General features: G+C 35.9%; 2 protein-coding genes across 2 annotated transcripts; one reads left to right on the forward strand and one right to left on the reverse strand.

Moving 5' to 3' along the window:
- Positions 1–279: 279 nt before the first annotated feature.
- LOC116135718 (transcription factor ICE1-like) lies at positions 280–3,832 on the reverse strand. Its single transcript, XM_031421429.1, has 4 exons — positions 2,506–3,832; positions 1,367–1,591; positions 803–973; positions 280–643 (listed from the first exon to the last, which is right to left on the reverse strand). The coding sequence occupies exons 1-4, from the start codon at positions 3,667–3,669 to the stop codon at positions 560–562; spliced, it is 1,644 nt and encodes a 547-aa protein (XP_031277289.1). The 5' UTR covers positions 3,670–3,832; the 3' UTR covers positions 280–559.
- Positions 3,833–8,410: 4,578 nt separating this feature from the next.
- On the forward strand, positions 8,411–15,608 carry LOC116135764 (ATP-dependent Clp protease ATP-binding subunit ClpA homolog CD4B, chloroplastic). The gene is made up of 10 exons (XM_031421482.1): positions 8,411–8,557; positions 9,292–9,876; positions 10,519–10,634; positions 10,757–10,879; positions 10,975–11,160; positions 11,986–12,201; positions 12,932–13,149; positions 13,606–13,681; positions 13,772–13,861; positions 14,169–15,608. Exons 2-10 carry the CDS (start codon positions 9,309–9,311, stop codon positions 15,351–15,353), a joined length of 2,778 nt encoding a protein of 925 aa, XP_031277342.1. The 5' UTR covers positions 8,411–8,557; positions 9,292–9,308; the 3' UTR covers positions 15,354–15,608.
- Positions 15,609–16,425: the final 817 nt, after the last annotated feature.

Below are 16,425 nucleotides of genomic sequence, written 5' to 3' on the forward strand. Positions count from 1 at the left end.
AGTGTTAGGGTTTCAGTAATTAGTTAGTTTGTAATTGTATGTGTATCCACAAGCTCAACGGTTCTTAAGCGTCGGTAAACTCACTGACTCCATTGTCTAGCAATAGCATTAGGCTTCATTTTAAGTATTAGGCTTCATTTATTAAACAAGTTGTAATTAATGTGAAAGATCAGAGTCATCTAATTACTTATTGAAAATCCAGAAGTGTTCATGAAGATCTCAATCGAGACAATCAGTACAAATGGATAGGCTGTACCTCACGGAAATGTCAAATATGGCTTTAAGTAATTACGTTCGAAAAGAAAAATTTATTAAAAAGCAGAAACGATGAGGAACCACAGATGTTTTAATTCTCTAAAAGCTTAATTAATGGTGCAGTTACCACCAAGTGCATGCTGATCTACAAAGTTTAAAAGGCCACCGACTACTTTAAACTTTAAAGTTGACTGGTTGTGGGCAGCCGATAAACAAAGAAACAGATTACAATTGCTTTAGTTTTCCCCATGAGAAGAGAAGCTGCAGATCACAATCCTTGCTTTCAGATGGCTGTTGAAGAAATCTACATCATGCCATGAAAGCCAGCTGACTCCAGAAGTACTGCTTTGATTTGCTCAGGGTGGACATCCTGGCCTTCCTTGCATTGCTGGATAATCAAAACACATTAGTAAAGAAGATATATCTCCGGTGGTTTTTACTGTTTCTTCTTACAGGAAAGAGTTGAGTTTGTCATTTTAGTTGTAATGTTTCTCAGGAAATTTAATTTCTATAGAAGATAAAGAATTGATGATAAAAGAAATTATACCTCAGCTCGGAAAATATCCATGGCAAAACCATTGAAACAACTGATGACAGCTTGCAGGATGTCTAGTCCAAGATTATCCAATGCTCTCATTGTGGACAGCAAAAGACCTGGTCTGCGCCCACAAAACATGTGAATATTTACAGCTCTTCCTTCTCTTGCCCTAACTTCAACCTACACAAGCAGCAAAAATGAAACTGTCACTGAGACGTTCTATAACCCCCGCTAACAGTCTCTTTAAAAATCTAATGCATTTTGTTATTTATATTGACGGCAATACCATCTAGAAATGGAATTATTATAAGATAATAATCATATGTAAGAGTCATATAACCCTCACTATCTAAACTGAGTGCGATATATAATTGAATAAGGCAGTCACAAACATCTCCTGCATATTCAGTAACGTTGAAATTTCAGTATGGTTCATGACTAAAATAACTGTGATCTCCTTGAACAATTTAAGAAGAAGAAACTGAACAACTTGGCGATAGAAATAGAGCTTGAAATAAGAAAACCACATCCAAATTAACGACTCTGGATTAATTCAAGCACAATGATACATACCCTTGCAGGTTGGCCATTTGGGCTAGGCAATGAGCTGGGGCAAAGCTCATCCTTGATACGACTATGCAAGGTAGGTGGAGTGGGTGTTAAAGGGTGGAAGGTTGTGGTTGATGTCAATGCTGAGCCGGGAGGGGTTGACTCTAATTCATTGTGGAGGTCATTGATCCTCTGAAGAAGTTCCTTCAAGTACTCAATTGCATCCCCAAGAATTGAAGCCCTGTCCATCTGTGAGCATGAAAAGGATAATAGAACTAGCATAATGTCATTTCAATGAAGCAGAATCAAACAATTATAGCACCAAAGGCATTGTCTCTTCATAGTCAAGTACTTCTTCAAAAATTGCACATTGGCACAAATTTCTAGCCTGCTCCTGCGTTCAGATTTTACCAGGACTTCTAATCTTGCTTTTGAAAATTTTAGCATTCACTAACATCAAACTCTAAGCTAGCAGAGTCACGTCAAACAATATGCTAGCCTTAATCTGAAGTTCCCCAAGATAATGTTCTTTAAACAATGATTATCCAACAAATATATCATTTTTTTTTAATGATACCCATAGTCTTTCTTGTATATTCGAATTCTAAATTGGGGATTGTTCTCTAAGAGGATAGAGGAACCTTTGAATTCACACAAGAAAAGACAACAGCAACCATAAACAAATTAAAATTTAAAACAAAAAACAAAAAACCAGAAAAGAAGAGAAACAAACACATCTATAGAATTGAAATTCAAATATTTCAAAGTAGCCTTTTGCAGCTTCTTTCGAAAGACAAAAGCAAGAACTTGCACTTTAAATTTTTCGTTTTGGACACGTTATATAATAAAAATTTTGAATTCCCTGCAAGTGGTCCAGAAGATTATGGCGAAATTTAAACCATTCTACCAGTTTCCATGTGAGGGAAATTAATGCAACTTTATTCAAGCATTTTAGAGCATGAAAAACAAAATATGCAACTCAGCCAATTAAAAAAAGAAGCATAAACAATAAAACAGGCAGTTAGATCCAAGAACTTGCAATGTAAGAACCATTCGTACTCCTACTCACGAGAAATTAGAATCTTAAAAAGAAAAAAAAAAAAAAAAAAAAACAAGCAATTCATATGCTTGAATTCACGAGAAAATTACGAAGAATTTCTTACTTTGCTGATTTTTGGAACAACAGAGCGCAACATGTACAGTCTATCATTGAGCTTCTTCCTCCGTCGCCTCTCCGCCATCAAATTCTTAGCTGGCAAACCCTTCTTCTTGCCCTTCTGGTCTCCACCAGTAACTGTGCTATTTGCATTCGAGCTACTCCCACCATTTTTGCCAATTTCTTCCCCCTTGTTATTCTCAATAAACTCATCAGAGTCATAATTCAAACCCGAGCCATCAATGCTCACGTCTTCCACATCATCACTTATACTAAATTTCCTCTTTCTCTCATTTTCTTCACTCATTTCTTTCTTCCCTTTATCATTATCAATTCCACTCAAAATTTGGCTACCTTGTGCACCTAAAACCCCCAGATTGGTCCCATTATCAGCTAAATTCTTCCTAGCAGCTCTTTTTTGAAAAAGAGTAGGTGGTGCTCCCATTGGAGGTAAATTTTCGAGTGGCCTTAACAATTTAGACCTATTAAAAAACAGAGAATTTCCACTATTCTCATCAAACCCACGAAAACCCACAAAACTATTAGTGTTATCCGGCAACTGAAGCATACGAGTCGCTCCAAATTGCTGTTCAGAACATAAATTTGGAGCATTCATCGGATTATTGGAGCTCAAATCATTAAAACTACTCAAAATCCCACCACCATCTCTGTTCAAACCATGACTTGCTTGTGTCTCAAGAAACCCCATTTCACCCAAATCAAAACCATGCTCTAGAGGGTTGTTAGACACAACATTAAGGAACGAAGACAAAGTATTTTTGGGTGGCATAAAGTAGTGTACCTGAGACGCATCAAGATTGTTGAAAACAGAAGAAGATGGTGAACAAGAAGAGGAAGAATCCACTGCGTTGAGTAGTAGATTATCCGTTGCTGGGTCACCGAGATTTGGGGGTGAAAATGTAATATCTTGATGGTTATGCAAACTAGTATTACCAGTAACATACCAATCATCTTCCACTTCAAGCATAGATTTGAATCCAGAGAGTGAAGCCATCTCTTCCACTTGATTCTCTAGCACAACACTGTTATTATTAGTATGGTTGTTATTGTTAGTGTTGGTGTTAGTGTTGGTGTTGTTTCTGGTCCAAGTAGCTGAATCTTCGTCTCCTTTATCTTCCATCCAAACCACACCATTCACTCTGGAGAGCATCTTTAGGTTTGTGGAGAAAATGAGAGAAGAAAAGAAGAATAGTTTGTTGAAAAAAGTGAGAATGAAGAAGACGTTGCAGAAGGAAAAGGGCAGTAGCTTTTTATTGAATCAATTCAGCAGCAGAGATGAGAGAGTGAAGATTGTGACACGCCACCTTGCCCTGTGAACGTTACATTAATCACTACTACACGGTTGGCAGTATTTGTTTTCAGATAACATTTCTTCCTCCCCAGTGGTAAAACCTGTATATTTGTGCTCCCTTCTCCACTTTCTGACACATGGCAAGGTGCGGTTTCCCTTTCCTGCACTGCATTAATTTTACAACTCTCATTATAAAATCTCAAATGTTCTACATTACAATACAAAAGATTTAATGGAGAGTAAGTAAACTAATTAAAGTTGGTTTAGTTGTAAAACTTTTGAGTAATTAAGGCATTATAGAAGGTATGTGATAAAAAAAAAAAAAAGAAATAAAGTGAAATTAAATGTCAAGGTGTGTATATGGTATGGTCCCAAGAACAGTATAGCTTATTTGGTACAGTATGCATAGCCGTTATTAATATCTTATTACCAAAATTGTGTATATTCATAGGAGATTTGTATTGGTGATTCCGGATAGAATATAAGGAGATTGAAATAAAAAGCATGATAAATTAGTTGGGAATGGGAAGTGAGTGTTAAATGTTCCACAGAAATTGGGAATTGTAGTATTGGAAGAGTATAATGAGCAATAAATATGAAAGAGTAGAGAAATGACATTCAAGGCTTGGACTTGTACATAGTAGACTAAGTAGAGTAGAAGAAGGAAGAGGATTCTCAAGTATCTCGTGAAACCTTTGAATTAGTTCACCGCACCCAATCAGAACGCCAACTTTAACCTCAACCTCAAGCGTTACTTTCTTTCCCACTTGCTTTACGGAAGATTAGTTTTATTTCAATTCGATAACTTAACCATAACAAAAATTTATCTTTAACGTGTAACTTGTTGGTCATCATTTTGACTGTAATTAAATAACACAAGTTTTCTCTAACGTCTATAACTACTTCCTCATCACTGTCACTCTTGCAACTGCTCATTGTATAAAAAAAAGAAAATTAAGTATTTGTTTTGTCAAATCAACATAACCTATTATCTTATTACTTAAAATAAATTCACAAGGTGAATGGTTTATGAATTCATTAGTAGAATCTATTTTTTACTCCACTCATGAATGTATTTTATGTCAAATCAATGTAAGATTACATGAACTTGGATATTTATATTTAAAATAATTTCAAAATGTTCATTTAAAATTTCCCTTCTATCCTAAACAAGGACCTTATCCATAATACTCAATTGGACCCACTAAATCTATATAAATAAATAAATAAAGAAATTATTAATGTGAAAACATTGAGTACAATAAATGTTAATTTAAATTTAAAAAAGAAAAATGGTTCAAAGAGGATGCAAGAGAATCTCGAACCAGTTGTAGTTATGGCTGCTCTCGTTTGCCTAGAAATAGTATTAAATATCTGTTGCGCAGGCTCGTGATCTCCAGACATCATTGACAAATTGGCTCTGATTTGCATTATTTGTAGGAAAACGATGTCTTCAATTTACAGCTTACAACTTGTACGATTTGATAGGTTACATTTCTATCACCTTTATAAATACTTGTATACAATTTTTGTTTTAATTACCTGGGTGTCTGGCCTGTCTCCGGCTCTCCGCACCTTTTAACTAATTATATTATTTGGGAGATGGTATTTTATGGTATTAAATCTTTCTCTTGTTTTTTTAATATTAAGAGAATTTAAATTTGAGAGACTATTTTATATTTTTTTTACCTTTTTATCATCGAAACACTCAATGGTGATTATTTGTATATAGTTTTACGCTATTTCTATGAGTATATGATCAAGTTATTAGGCCAAAATGTTGCTACATCTCCGTAAATTCTTCCATTAACATTTCAAATTGTAACACCGTGGTGTTTATGGAAAGACATTATATTATTTGTCACTAATATAGTTTCAATCTTAATCATTTCAATTTAATTTCAGTTTTGTATTATAAATTGAAAAATAGTATCATATTATTTGGAGCAATGTTTTAATAACCAACTCAAGGTGAAACCTGAAAAATTCAGCAAATACACCCCTAAAAATTATCTTAATTCCTATAGGTTTGAATTTAGCAAAAACACCCATAAATACAAATAGCGATCGCTAGTTGCAGCAGCACACTCGCAGATGCAATCTCAATCATCCATTGAGTCAATTTCCCATAAAATCTACCCAAGATTTGATGAAATCAGTTCGATTTTGGCCAAATCTCACCAACATTGATTTTGACTTTCCAAGTTAGAGCTCACCATGGTGTCGCCGGAACAACCCCCCCCCCCCCTCCCCATCATCCCGAAAATACTTGCCTCTACCTTCCAACCAAAACCCACTTCATCCCACCCCATTAGCCTCGCCAATCGTCGGCAAAAGCCAATTGTTACTACCGCCAATTTTTTTCGCTTTCTGGTCGATTCACTCATCAGAAATCAACTCCGTCGCCACCATTGTACTGATCGACACTTTCTTTTTAAAAACCCAAATAGTTCAGCTTTCAATTATTTGCCGATCATCATCTTAAATTCTAGGGTTTTGGGTAAATAAGAAAATTGTTAACCTGACCTGGTGAAGCTCCTGGGTCGCGATTTAACCGGCTAGGTTTCGAAAGTTATATATGTTTGAAAGTTAAATATCATGGACTAAGAAAAATATCTTTTTTGTAGTTTCTTTTCACTATTTTCATTTTTCTATTTCTTTTTTGGATAAATATATCTGGGCTTCCATTTTGATATCTAAAATTAGAGATGGGTATTGAACATATAGGATCCAAAATAAATCATTTTAGTTGTGTTAATCAAATAGTCAACATAGAATAAACATAAACATGTTCAGTGTTTAAATCAATATCTGCGAGTTTGATACATAAACATGTTTCTTCTATGTTCAAAACTAAAATGGGTGAATGATTAAACAAATGAAAATATTTTTATTTACATACACGTAATGACGTGGGTCATATGGGTTAAGCAGAGCTGGGCCAGGATTCGTCTGTGGGCCGAGCCCAAGGAAGTTCATCTTGGTCGGATGACTGACTCACATGTTGTATCTCGGTCAATACTAAATTATCATTAAGATATTATAATGATACACTCAATTTCAACGTTTGGATCATATAATATTTTATTATATTAATAGAAAAAAGATCACCTTGAAAATTATTGGAAATATTTTGAAAATGTGTTTGGTTGGTTCGAATAAATTGGTTAATAATATGTTTGATTGGGAGGATAAATATGTGAGTATGTTATATAGATTATTAAATTGCCCTTTGTTTTAAATATTAATATAATAGTATTTGTTATTATTATTTTTTTAATAATTTCTTTTAATCCCCTACATGTGAAATTTTGCTAAAACACCACATCCATATAAAACTTTAATTTGTAGCAAAATCACCCTCATCCACCCAAGCCACTGCCGATAGCCATTCACTACCACCGGCTGCCGTTGGTAGTTGATGGAATGGCGCATGACTGGCCGGCCGTATATGGTTGGTTGTGCGCCGGCAAAGCCGAAAATAGCCATGGATCACAAATCCACGGCCGAAAAACGGTCAGATCTATGGTCATTTCACGACTATAGAAACGTCAAATCTAACCGTTTCCGACCATGGATCCGAAAGACTAGTCAGATCGTACTGGTTGTGCACCATTAAGGCGACTGACGCTGGTGGCCGACGGTGGTCTTGGGTAGTTGAGAGTATTTTGTAAACTTTAAATTTTTTTTGTGACTGAGGTGTTTTAGCTAATTTCTCAAATGCAGGATGTCTTGGTAATTGTTATTTGGTAGACATTTAAGGGTAATTATGTGTGAAATGATTTTTAATTAAAGGCAAAATGGGTAGAAAAATCAGATTACCCAGTAATGTTTTAATAGCACCTCCTAACAAGGTAATAAGATTACCTCCTCATATTCTCAACACTAAACTCTATTAGCAATAAAAGATTAACACAATATTTTATTACTTGTAAACCAAACACCAGAATCTTTCAAAATAAACGAAGATTGCCCCCATTATCTTATATACTCCCGATCCAAATAACACCTTAGTGTTATATTACTAAAGCATATTGTACATTACCGAAATAATAGCCGTATCCATACCTAATTGTTGGAAAAAACCTTTGAAATAGATTAAGAGCAAAGCCAAAAAATAGGGTGACGGCTGATATTTTAGTCCCACAAACATCTTTTTCATTGATCTTGCCAAAAATGAGAGGCCCTACTCATTCCAAGTTTCTTTTTTAAAACCATTTTACACATCAAATTAAAGCCTCTCATTCACCAAAATATCATTCAACTCTTCAAGTGGAAATTCCTTATCTCACCTCTTCTCGTGTACGTCTATGCTACAGCGACGTTTTCGGTACTCTTGATATTTTAATCAACCAAAAAACGACAACGTAACAGCAAGGGGCAAATAAGGTACATCAACTAAAACTATAAGGATATTTAGGGAACCGACTTTGTTTTGACCTGCAGCTAAGACTAATGGCTCCAGAATAACTTAGACGTGGCAGAATCAGACGAATACAATTCAAAATCAAAACCGACTATTTAAATCAAACGGTGGATAAAGGAAGACATAATGTAGTCTAGCTAACACACAAATTAAAAGTCTGACACCGCTTCTTATATACACTACATCTATCTATCCCATCATCTTCGGCCGACCTTAAAGAAGGGTCTCTTTTTCTCTCTTTCGTTTAGTTTCCTTTTCACTTCTTATTCTTCTTCCCTTCTTATTATTACTAATCAACCAAAAACAAATACAATTATTTAGGTCAGTTTAATTTTTTGTTTCGAAATGATTTTTTTTTTTCTGATTTCGTTTGTCTATTATCCGCTTTTTGTTGTTAATTTAGGAATTTTTAGTTCCTTTTTGTAAGTCGTTTTTGAGAAATCTGAGTTCTGATTGAATGGTGGTTGAGCTATTTGAATTGCTTTATTATTATTTTTTAATAGCGATTTTTGATAGGGAATTAAACTGTTATTGAGTGGCTGTTAATAATTTATTCATTACGATTTTGTTGACATTTGCTCGTTAGTTGTTATTATAATTTCAATTGGTTTATCGGCTGACTTGTAAAGTGAAGCTGTTGAGTTTCAAAAGGCATTTTCTTGTCAAAATGAGTTTCGATAGTAATTAATTTAATTTAGGGCTTTCGTTTTTTTTGGTGTTCTAATAGTAATGAATGTTCTGTATGTAATTTATGATTCTGTGTCTAGTTATTGGTTAGAAACTGTGGTGGATTGGATGGTTCATTGAATTTCTTTTGCTGAGATAAGGTACTGATGATGATAAATAAAGATTATTATTTTTCACATTTTACTTTGATTGGAATAACTAGTTTGAAAACTTTGGTGTGGGGCTCAAAAATCATCTGCTTTCTTTGTTACTCATTGTGTAGACAATTCAGGCTATAATATTTTGGTGGACAACGTTAGTTTTCGTCTGATGAATTCGTTTGGGGGCCGGGGGGATGATACTAACTGAAATGTTGTGGCAAAATGCAGATTACTTAGTGGACACCATGGCGAGGGTTCTAGTACACGTAGCTAATATCCCTGCCTTGGTTCCTCCTGGTAGAAGGCTTGGTCAGTCTCAAGAATCTTGGAAGTCAAGAAGGAATGTCAGAATGATGAGCTGTTTACAAGCACCTGTGTTAAGAATGAGAAATTTTTCGGGGTTGCGAGGCTCTAATGCTTTAGATACCCTGGCAAAACGTGGCATAAGTTTCCACTCCAGGGTGGGAATTTCACTCTCTTCTGGTCGAAGGAGGACTGGCCGAATGGTTGTTAAAGCAATGTTTGAGCGCTTCACAGAAAAAGCAATTAAAGTCATCATGCTTGCCCAAGAGGAAGCAAGACGGCTTGGTCACAATTTTGTTGGCACAGAGCAGATTCTCTTGGGTCTTATTGGTGAAGGTACTGGCATTGCTGCGAAGGTTCTCAAATCAATGGGAATCAATCTTAAAGATGCACGTGTAGAGGTGGAGAAGATAATTGGAAGGGGAAGTGGTTTTGTCGCTGTGGAAATTCCATTTACTCCTCGTGCAAAGCGGGTTTTGGAACTCTCTCTGGAGGAAGCCCGTCAATTGGGTAGTGTAACTTTACCTCTCCCCTTTCTAGTGATGCCTTTTACTTTTGATTTAGGTTATTTTGGAAAGTGTTTCTTAGTTAACTGGTTTTTATTCATTTTGAATTTATTTCAAGCCTGGCTTTTTGCACGTCTGACCTAATTTTGAGGTATTTCGATATGTAACCTATGCCTTAACTAGGATAAGCTGGAAGTGGAACTTCCAGATATATATTATCTTTTGGTTTACATCCTTGTTTGTCTAGATTGCATTGGGATCAAATATATAGAGCCAATTTAACTTGTATATCCATCTCCATAATGTATCAAAATCATTTAAATTTGATGAGATATTTATAATGATATGATTAGTGTGTTGAATTTGACTTGGCCTGCTTTCCTTGAGCTTGAAATTAATAATCCAACTAGTTATGGACTTAACTATATTATAGTTACATATTTCTTCCATTTGGTTCTAATGAACTTGTCAGAGCCTTAAATCAACACAAATACTTTATGTTTCCACTTTGGTAGCGTATCTGTATATGCATTTGTTTTGCTTATCGTGAATAAGTATCAGCTTGCAGAATAAATTAATGTCTTATCTTTGAACGTGAAATAGATTTTTGTGGCTGCTGACAAATCTGCATTATTGAAAATATCAGGCCATAACTATATTGGATCAGAGCACCTGCTACTTGGGCTTCTTCGTGAAGGGGAAGGTGTAGCAGCCCGTGTTCTTGAGAATTTAGGTGCTGACCCAAGTAACATACGCACACAGGCAAGTGGCACTTATAGATTACATGTTAACCTTGTTTTGTTTCTTTTATGGAATCTTTGATTGTTATCTCTGTTAACAATTAAAATAATTAATTTTGATATGCTTTTCATTGGAGTGAGCAGGTTATTCGAATGGTTGGTGAGAGCACAGAAGCTGTTGGTGCTGGTGTTGGAGGAGGAAGCAGTGGCAATAAGATGCCAACGCTGGAGGAGTATGGAACTAATTTGACCAAGTTAGCAGAAGAGGTAAAATGCAGTTACTGTAGTCCCCTGTTCTGCATATACTTTGAAATTTGCTGCTTCTTTGAAGACATGTTAATCCTAGTTATTTTTTTCTTCAGGGTAAATTGGATCCTGTTGTTGGAAGACAGCCACAAATAGAACGTGTTATCCAAATTTTGGGCCGTCGAACTAAGAACAACCCATGTCTTATTGGAGAACCTGGTGTGGGTAAAACAGCTATTGCAGAAGGCCTAGCTCAACGAATTGCAAGTGGTGACACTCCTGATACAATTGAAGGAAAGAAGGTGGGTTTAACTTCAGAGTGCTTAGCAACTTAGAATTGTTCATGTGTGTGTATAAACCATCTGCTGCCTTGTTTCTGAACTTATTGAAGTATCATTGATTATTCTTATAATGAATTTCATACTTCGCGATTATGTGATATAAGTGGTTGGTTAACTGTGTCACTAAGAGGTTTGTGTATGTTGAATTTATGTATGAGTAAAAGTGAAAGATGTTGCCAGATGGATATCTGGTAATTGTGCCATTCAGAATTTGGTACTTTTAATGCTAAAATATGTTGGCCGTGAAGATGCAAAAGTAGAAGTACAATTCTTAACATTTGTGTATATGCATGTGAAATTGTGTGGAGAAAATGACTTGGCTTTTTTTTTTTTTTTTCAATAAAATGAATTGGATATGGCAACTATAAAATGCAGGCAGTTTAGCTGTTTCGATGTATACTGTTGAGTGGATGTTTCTTTTGTTCATCATCTTTGTAGATGAATTGGACTTTCTTATTTCAAACATTTTATTTTCATTTACCATGGAAAATACTTTGATATGCTTTTTCTGTAATATGGAGCTTAATGAATTAGAGTTGTGTGTTTTTTTTTTTTTTTTTGGGTATATGGGTTATACCTAATGTTAAAGATAACATGTCCAGTTATGTCCCTGGTTTAATGGCTTTGAATTAAATCATTGAGATGACCAATCTGAAGATCTTCAATTTCTTAATCCTCATGACATGTTTTCATCTCTGTGCATTCTTATGACTAAAATATATACGGAACACTAGTTTGTAAAAAATGGATGCTATAATGGAGCATTATTATTTTATTGAGCTTTAGGTTATAACCCTGGATATGGGTCTTCTTGTTGCTGGGACAAAATATCGTGGAGAGTTTGAAGAAAGGTTGAAGAAACTAATGGAGGAAATCAAGCAGAGTGATGAAATAATCCTTTTCATTGATGAGGTCCACACCTTAATTGGAGCCGGAGCAGCAGAAGGGGCAATTGATGCTGCTAACATCTTAAAGCCAGCTCTTGCAAGAGGAGAATTGCAGGTAACTTTGACAGATGCATGCAATTCATAAGTTCATAGACTTTTCTGCTTTCCATAGTTGCTCATGAGAAAAAGAGGTAGTTCCTTTGGATAATTGTGTGCAGTGCTGGCTGGTTGGTTCTAAATGTTAATTTATATATGATGGAATTCTATGCTTTTGTTGGCATTTCTGTTTCTAGGCTTGTCTTGATACCTATCATTTGATATGTTGAGAAGGGTGTTTCTTGTATGGAAGTTGAGACACAACATGATGGAATTCTATGTTTTTGTTGGCATTTCTGTTTCTAGGCTTACCTTTATACCTGTCATTTGATATGTTGAGAAGTGTGTTTCTTGTGTGGAAGTTTAGACACAACTGCAGCATTTTAGATTGTGGTGTTAACGTTATGTGCTTTTGGTTGAGCCTTTGGTTACATTTTTTTTATTACCTTGGATTATGAGTTTCTATAGGTGATGCATGTATGATCTTGTTATTTTGAATTGAATTAGTTTTTTTGTTTGAACTGTCAGAATCTTGTTCCAAAGATATAGTAAATTGTTGATACTGACTTCCTTGTGTACCATTCAGAAAGAGAGAGGGAATTTTGATTTCAATTCTTAATGGAAACACAAGGAGATTGGGTTATAATTAACAGTTCAGCTGCAACTGATGGTCTTTTCTTGGCCGTCTGTGAGCCGATTATACATTTGATATCTGCTGAGTAGTTTCTGATTAACTCTACTTGGTGCAGTGTATTGGAGCCACGACACTAGATGAGTACAGAAAGCACATTGAGAAGGACCCGGCATTGGAAAGTCGTTTTCAGCCTGTTAAAGTTCCTGAACCATCAGTTGATGAAACTATTCAGATTTTGAAAGGACTCCGAGAGCGATATGAGATTCACCACAAACTTCGTTACACTGATGAAGCACTAGTTTCTGCTGCACATCTGTCATACCAATACATCAGGTTTGTTGTACGAAATATAGTTCATCTATAATTTCTCCTGCCTTGGTGCTGTGAGATGTAATTCATTTCCCGGTTGGCATGTTCTGAAACGTCCGGTAAATAAATACTTGGGGAAAGGGACTAGTGAGCTGTTGACATTATCTATGCTATGCTGAAACTTCAATTGTGTTTGAAAATTCTATCTCATTGTGAAATATAGTTGAAAACAGCAAAATGACCAAACAGGTATATGATGAAAGCTTAATACAAAACTAACAGCCCTTTGAAGATGCCAACTGAGTCCAATAATAAACTGCTGTGTTGCATTGGTACTGTTGTAAATGGTATTTTTGTGGAAGCTGAGGAGATGATTGTGTGTTGTCTTCCTGCTGGTTTATATGATAGTATAAACATATAGAGGGAAAAAAAAAAAAAATGTTGTATCCTAAACGATTGGTATTGCTCTGAACTTTTCAGTGATCGCTTTCTGCCTGATAAAGCAATTGATTTGATTGATGAAGCTGGTTCTCGAGTTCGGCTTCGTCATGCTCAGGTATGAACTGATATTCTAGATTTGCCACTGTCTGCCATGTCTTGTCCTACCTCACTTATTAATTTGATACTCACATGGTTGTTGCTGCAGCTCCCTGAGGAAGCTAGAGAGCTTGAAAAAGAGCTTAGGCAGATCACTAAGGAGAAAAATGAAGCTGTTCGTGGCCAAGACTTTGAAAAGGTACAATCCAGAATTTTTGCTGTTGATACGCTTTGTTTTATTTTCATAATTTGAGTTTTATGAGACCATGCATGTAAACTGTGCGATGAGTTTTGAAGTAAATGGATCCTAAAATTGTTCTTCCAGAGCTTAGGGTTTGTTAACATGTGCAAATTGAATTGTTATTTGGCAGTTCATATTTTTTTTCTTCTTAGTGCTTGTTGCCATCCAGTATAAAATGTTTGATAGCTATTAATAGTGTTGGACTATTTTGGTTTGCCCACTTCTCTATTTAGCCAGTGTATAATACCTATAATTTTTTAAACAGGCTGGGGAGTTACGTGATAGAGAAATGGACCTTAAGGCTCAGATCACAGCCCTTGTTGATAAAGGTAAGGAGATGAGTAAGGCAGAGACTGAAGCAGGCGATGTGGGTCCTATTGTAACTGAAGTGGACATTCAACACATTGTCTCTTCGTGGACTGGCATTCCTGTTGAGAAAGTATCAACTGATGAATCTGATCGACTACTCAAGATGGAAGAGACCCTCCATAAGCGAGTCATTGGCCAGGATGAAGCTGTCAAAGCTATTAGCCGTGCCATCCGCCGTGCTCGTGTTGGACTAAAGAACCCTAACCGACCAATTGCTAGTTTCATCTTTTCTGGTCCTACTGGTGTAGGGAAGTCAGAACTGGCAAAAGCACTTGCTGCTTATTACTTTGGCTCTGAAGAAGCCATGATTAGGCTTGATATGAGTGAGTTCATGGAAAGACACACAGTCTCCAAGCTCATTGGTTCTCCCCCTGGTTATGTGGGTTACACTGAGGGTGGTCAGTTGACTGAGGCTGTTCGACGTCGTCCATACACTGTAGTACTCTTTGATGAGATTGAAAAGGCTCATCCTGATGTTTTCAACATGATGCTTCAGATTCTTGAGGATGGAAGGTTGACAGACAGCAAGGGAAGAACTGTAGATTTCAAAAATACCCTTCTAATTATGACATCAAATGTTGGTAGCAGTGTTATTGAGAAGGGAGGACGTCGCATAGGATTTGATCTTGATTATGATGAGAAGGACAGCAGTTATAACAGGATCAAAAGTCTGGTGACAGAAGAATTGAAGCAATATTTCAGGCCCGAGTTCTTGAATAGGTTGGACGAGATGATTGTTTTCCGGCAGCTCACTAAGCTGGAGGTAAAAGAAATTGCTGATATAATGCTGAGGGAAGTGTTTGATAGATTGAAGACAAAAGAGATAGAGCTTCAAGTTACTGAGAGATTTAGAGAGAGGGTGGTTGAGGAAGGGTACAACCCAAGTTATGGTGCTAGGCCTTTGAGAAGAGCAATTATGAGACTTTTGGAGGACAGCATGGCTGAGAAGATGCTTGCAAGAGAAATTAAAGAGGGTGATTCGGTCATTGTGGATGTGGATTCGGATGGAAACGTTACTGTGCTCAATGGCAGCAGCGGTGCTGCTCCTGAGTCATTGCCTGACCCACTTCCAGTGGTGTAACCCTCTATTTGATTTGTTGTTTGTACCCTTTTTTTAGTCTATTTGAACTGGCTATATAATCGTAGTCTATTTTCTTGGAAGGACCACTGGGCAGTTGAATTGGAAGCTGTTGAATTATTGGTGGTGGGTTTACAAAGCTGAATTTGTTTACACCATGAGTAGCATACACAATTGAGTTGCAGATAATAGTAGGGTGTTTTAGTGTTAGCTTTATATTATTTTTCTTAATAAAAAATGTAATGATGAATTATGATTCGGCTGGTTTATCTGCTGTGAATTACTTATGAATATTATTTAATGCGATTGTATACTACTGATGCTATGGTCAAGACCCTATAAAGTTGGTGATGCATTGCTTGCTTTCAGGAAATTGCCACGGTGTAGACTTTATAAGTCTGGTTCAACCCCAAAAGGTGGTGTGACTGGAGAGTGTATCTAAGGGCCAGTTGAGAGAGGGTGGCGTATTGTTGTCCTAGTACACAACTATCATATTTTGGGAATAAGCCAAATTTTGAACCCCTGGCTACACATAATATGCTTCCTGGTTGAAGGTCACTTTTAACTATAAGTGATGTTTAGCGAGATTTGGGAAACTAATCACACGCCCACACCGTGAGACTGCGTTTATATCATATTCCCATTGACCATCTTTGACTCTTTAAAAACCATTTTTACCCTTCTTATAAATAAGGAATCACGACATTTTTTATACAACTGGATTAAAATATATTCTTTTTCAATATATAAAATTTATTTTACAAAAATTATAACATGTTTAAGAATATAAAAACTCATACATGATAAAATAAAAGTATTAATATACAGTATTCAGACTGAAATTGAAATCCTACATCAATTTGTTTGTTTTTTTTTCCATTAACAAGTAGATTTTTAGTGTCACTTTAATAAATTCTTAAGGAAAAACCTGAATAACCCAATTGATTTAGACTGAACTATTAATTAAAAAAAAAAAAGGTCCCGCAAAATCCAATATAAAATCCGATAGAAGCGAAATCTGGTGACAATGGCTGAATCAAGGAGTAGGGATCACCAACGACCGTCAAGTCACCAG

This window comes from Pistacia vera, unplaced genomic scaffold (assembly GCF_008641045.1).
Source record: "Pistacia vera cultivar Batoury unplaced genomic scaffold, PisVer_v2 Contig302, whole genome shotgun sequence".
Lineage (NCBI taxonomy): Eukaryota > Viridiplantae > Streptophyta > Magnoliopsida > Sapindales > Anacardiaceae > Pistacia > Pistacia vera.

Coding starts and splice junctions, on each gene's coding strand:
- LOC116135718 (XM_031421429.1), bottom strand. CDS start 3,669: ATGCTCTCCAGAGTGAATGGTGTGGTTTGGATGGAAGATAAAGGAGAC. Junction 1,592..2,505: donor TTGTTCCAAAAATCAGCAAA/GTAAGAAATTCT, acceptor TCATGCTCACAG/ATGGACAGGGCTTCAATTCT. Junction 644..802: donor TGGATATTTTCCGAGCTGAG/GTATAATTTCTT, acceptor TTGATTATCCAG/CAATGCAAGGAAGGCCAGGA.
- LOC116135764 (XM_031421482.1), top strand. CDS start 9,309: ATGGCGAGGGTTCTAGTACACGTAGCTAATATCCCTGCCTTGGTTCCT. Junction 9,877..10,518: donor GGAGGAAGCCCGTCAATTGG/GTAGTGTAACTT, acceptor TGAAAATATCAG/GCCATAACTATATTGGATCA. Junction 13,682..13,771: donor TTCGGCTTCGTCATGCTCAG/GTATGAACTGAT, acceptor TTGTTGCTGCAG/CTCCCTGAGGAAGCTAGAGA.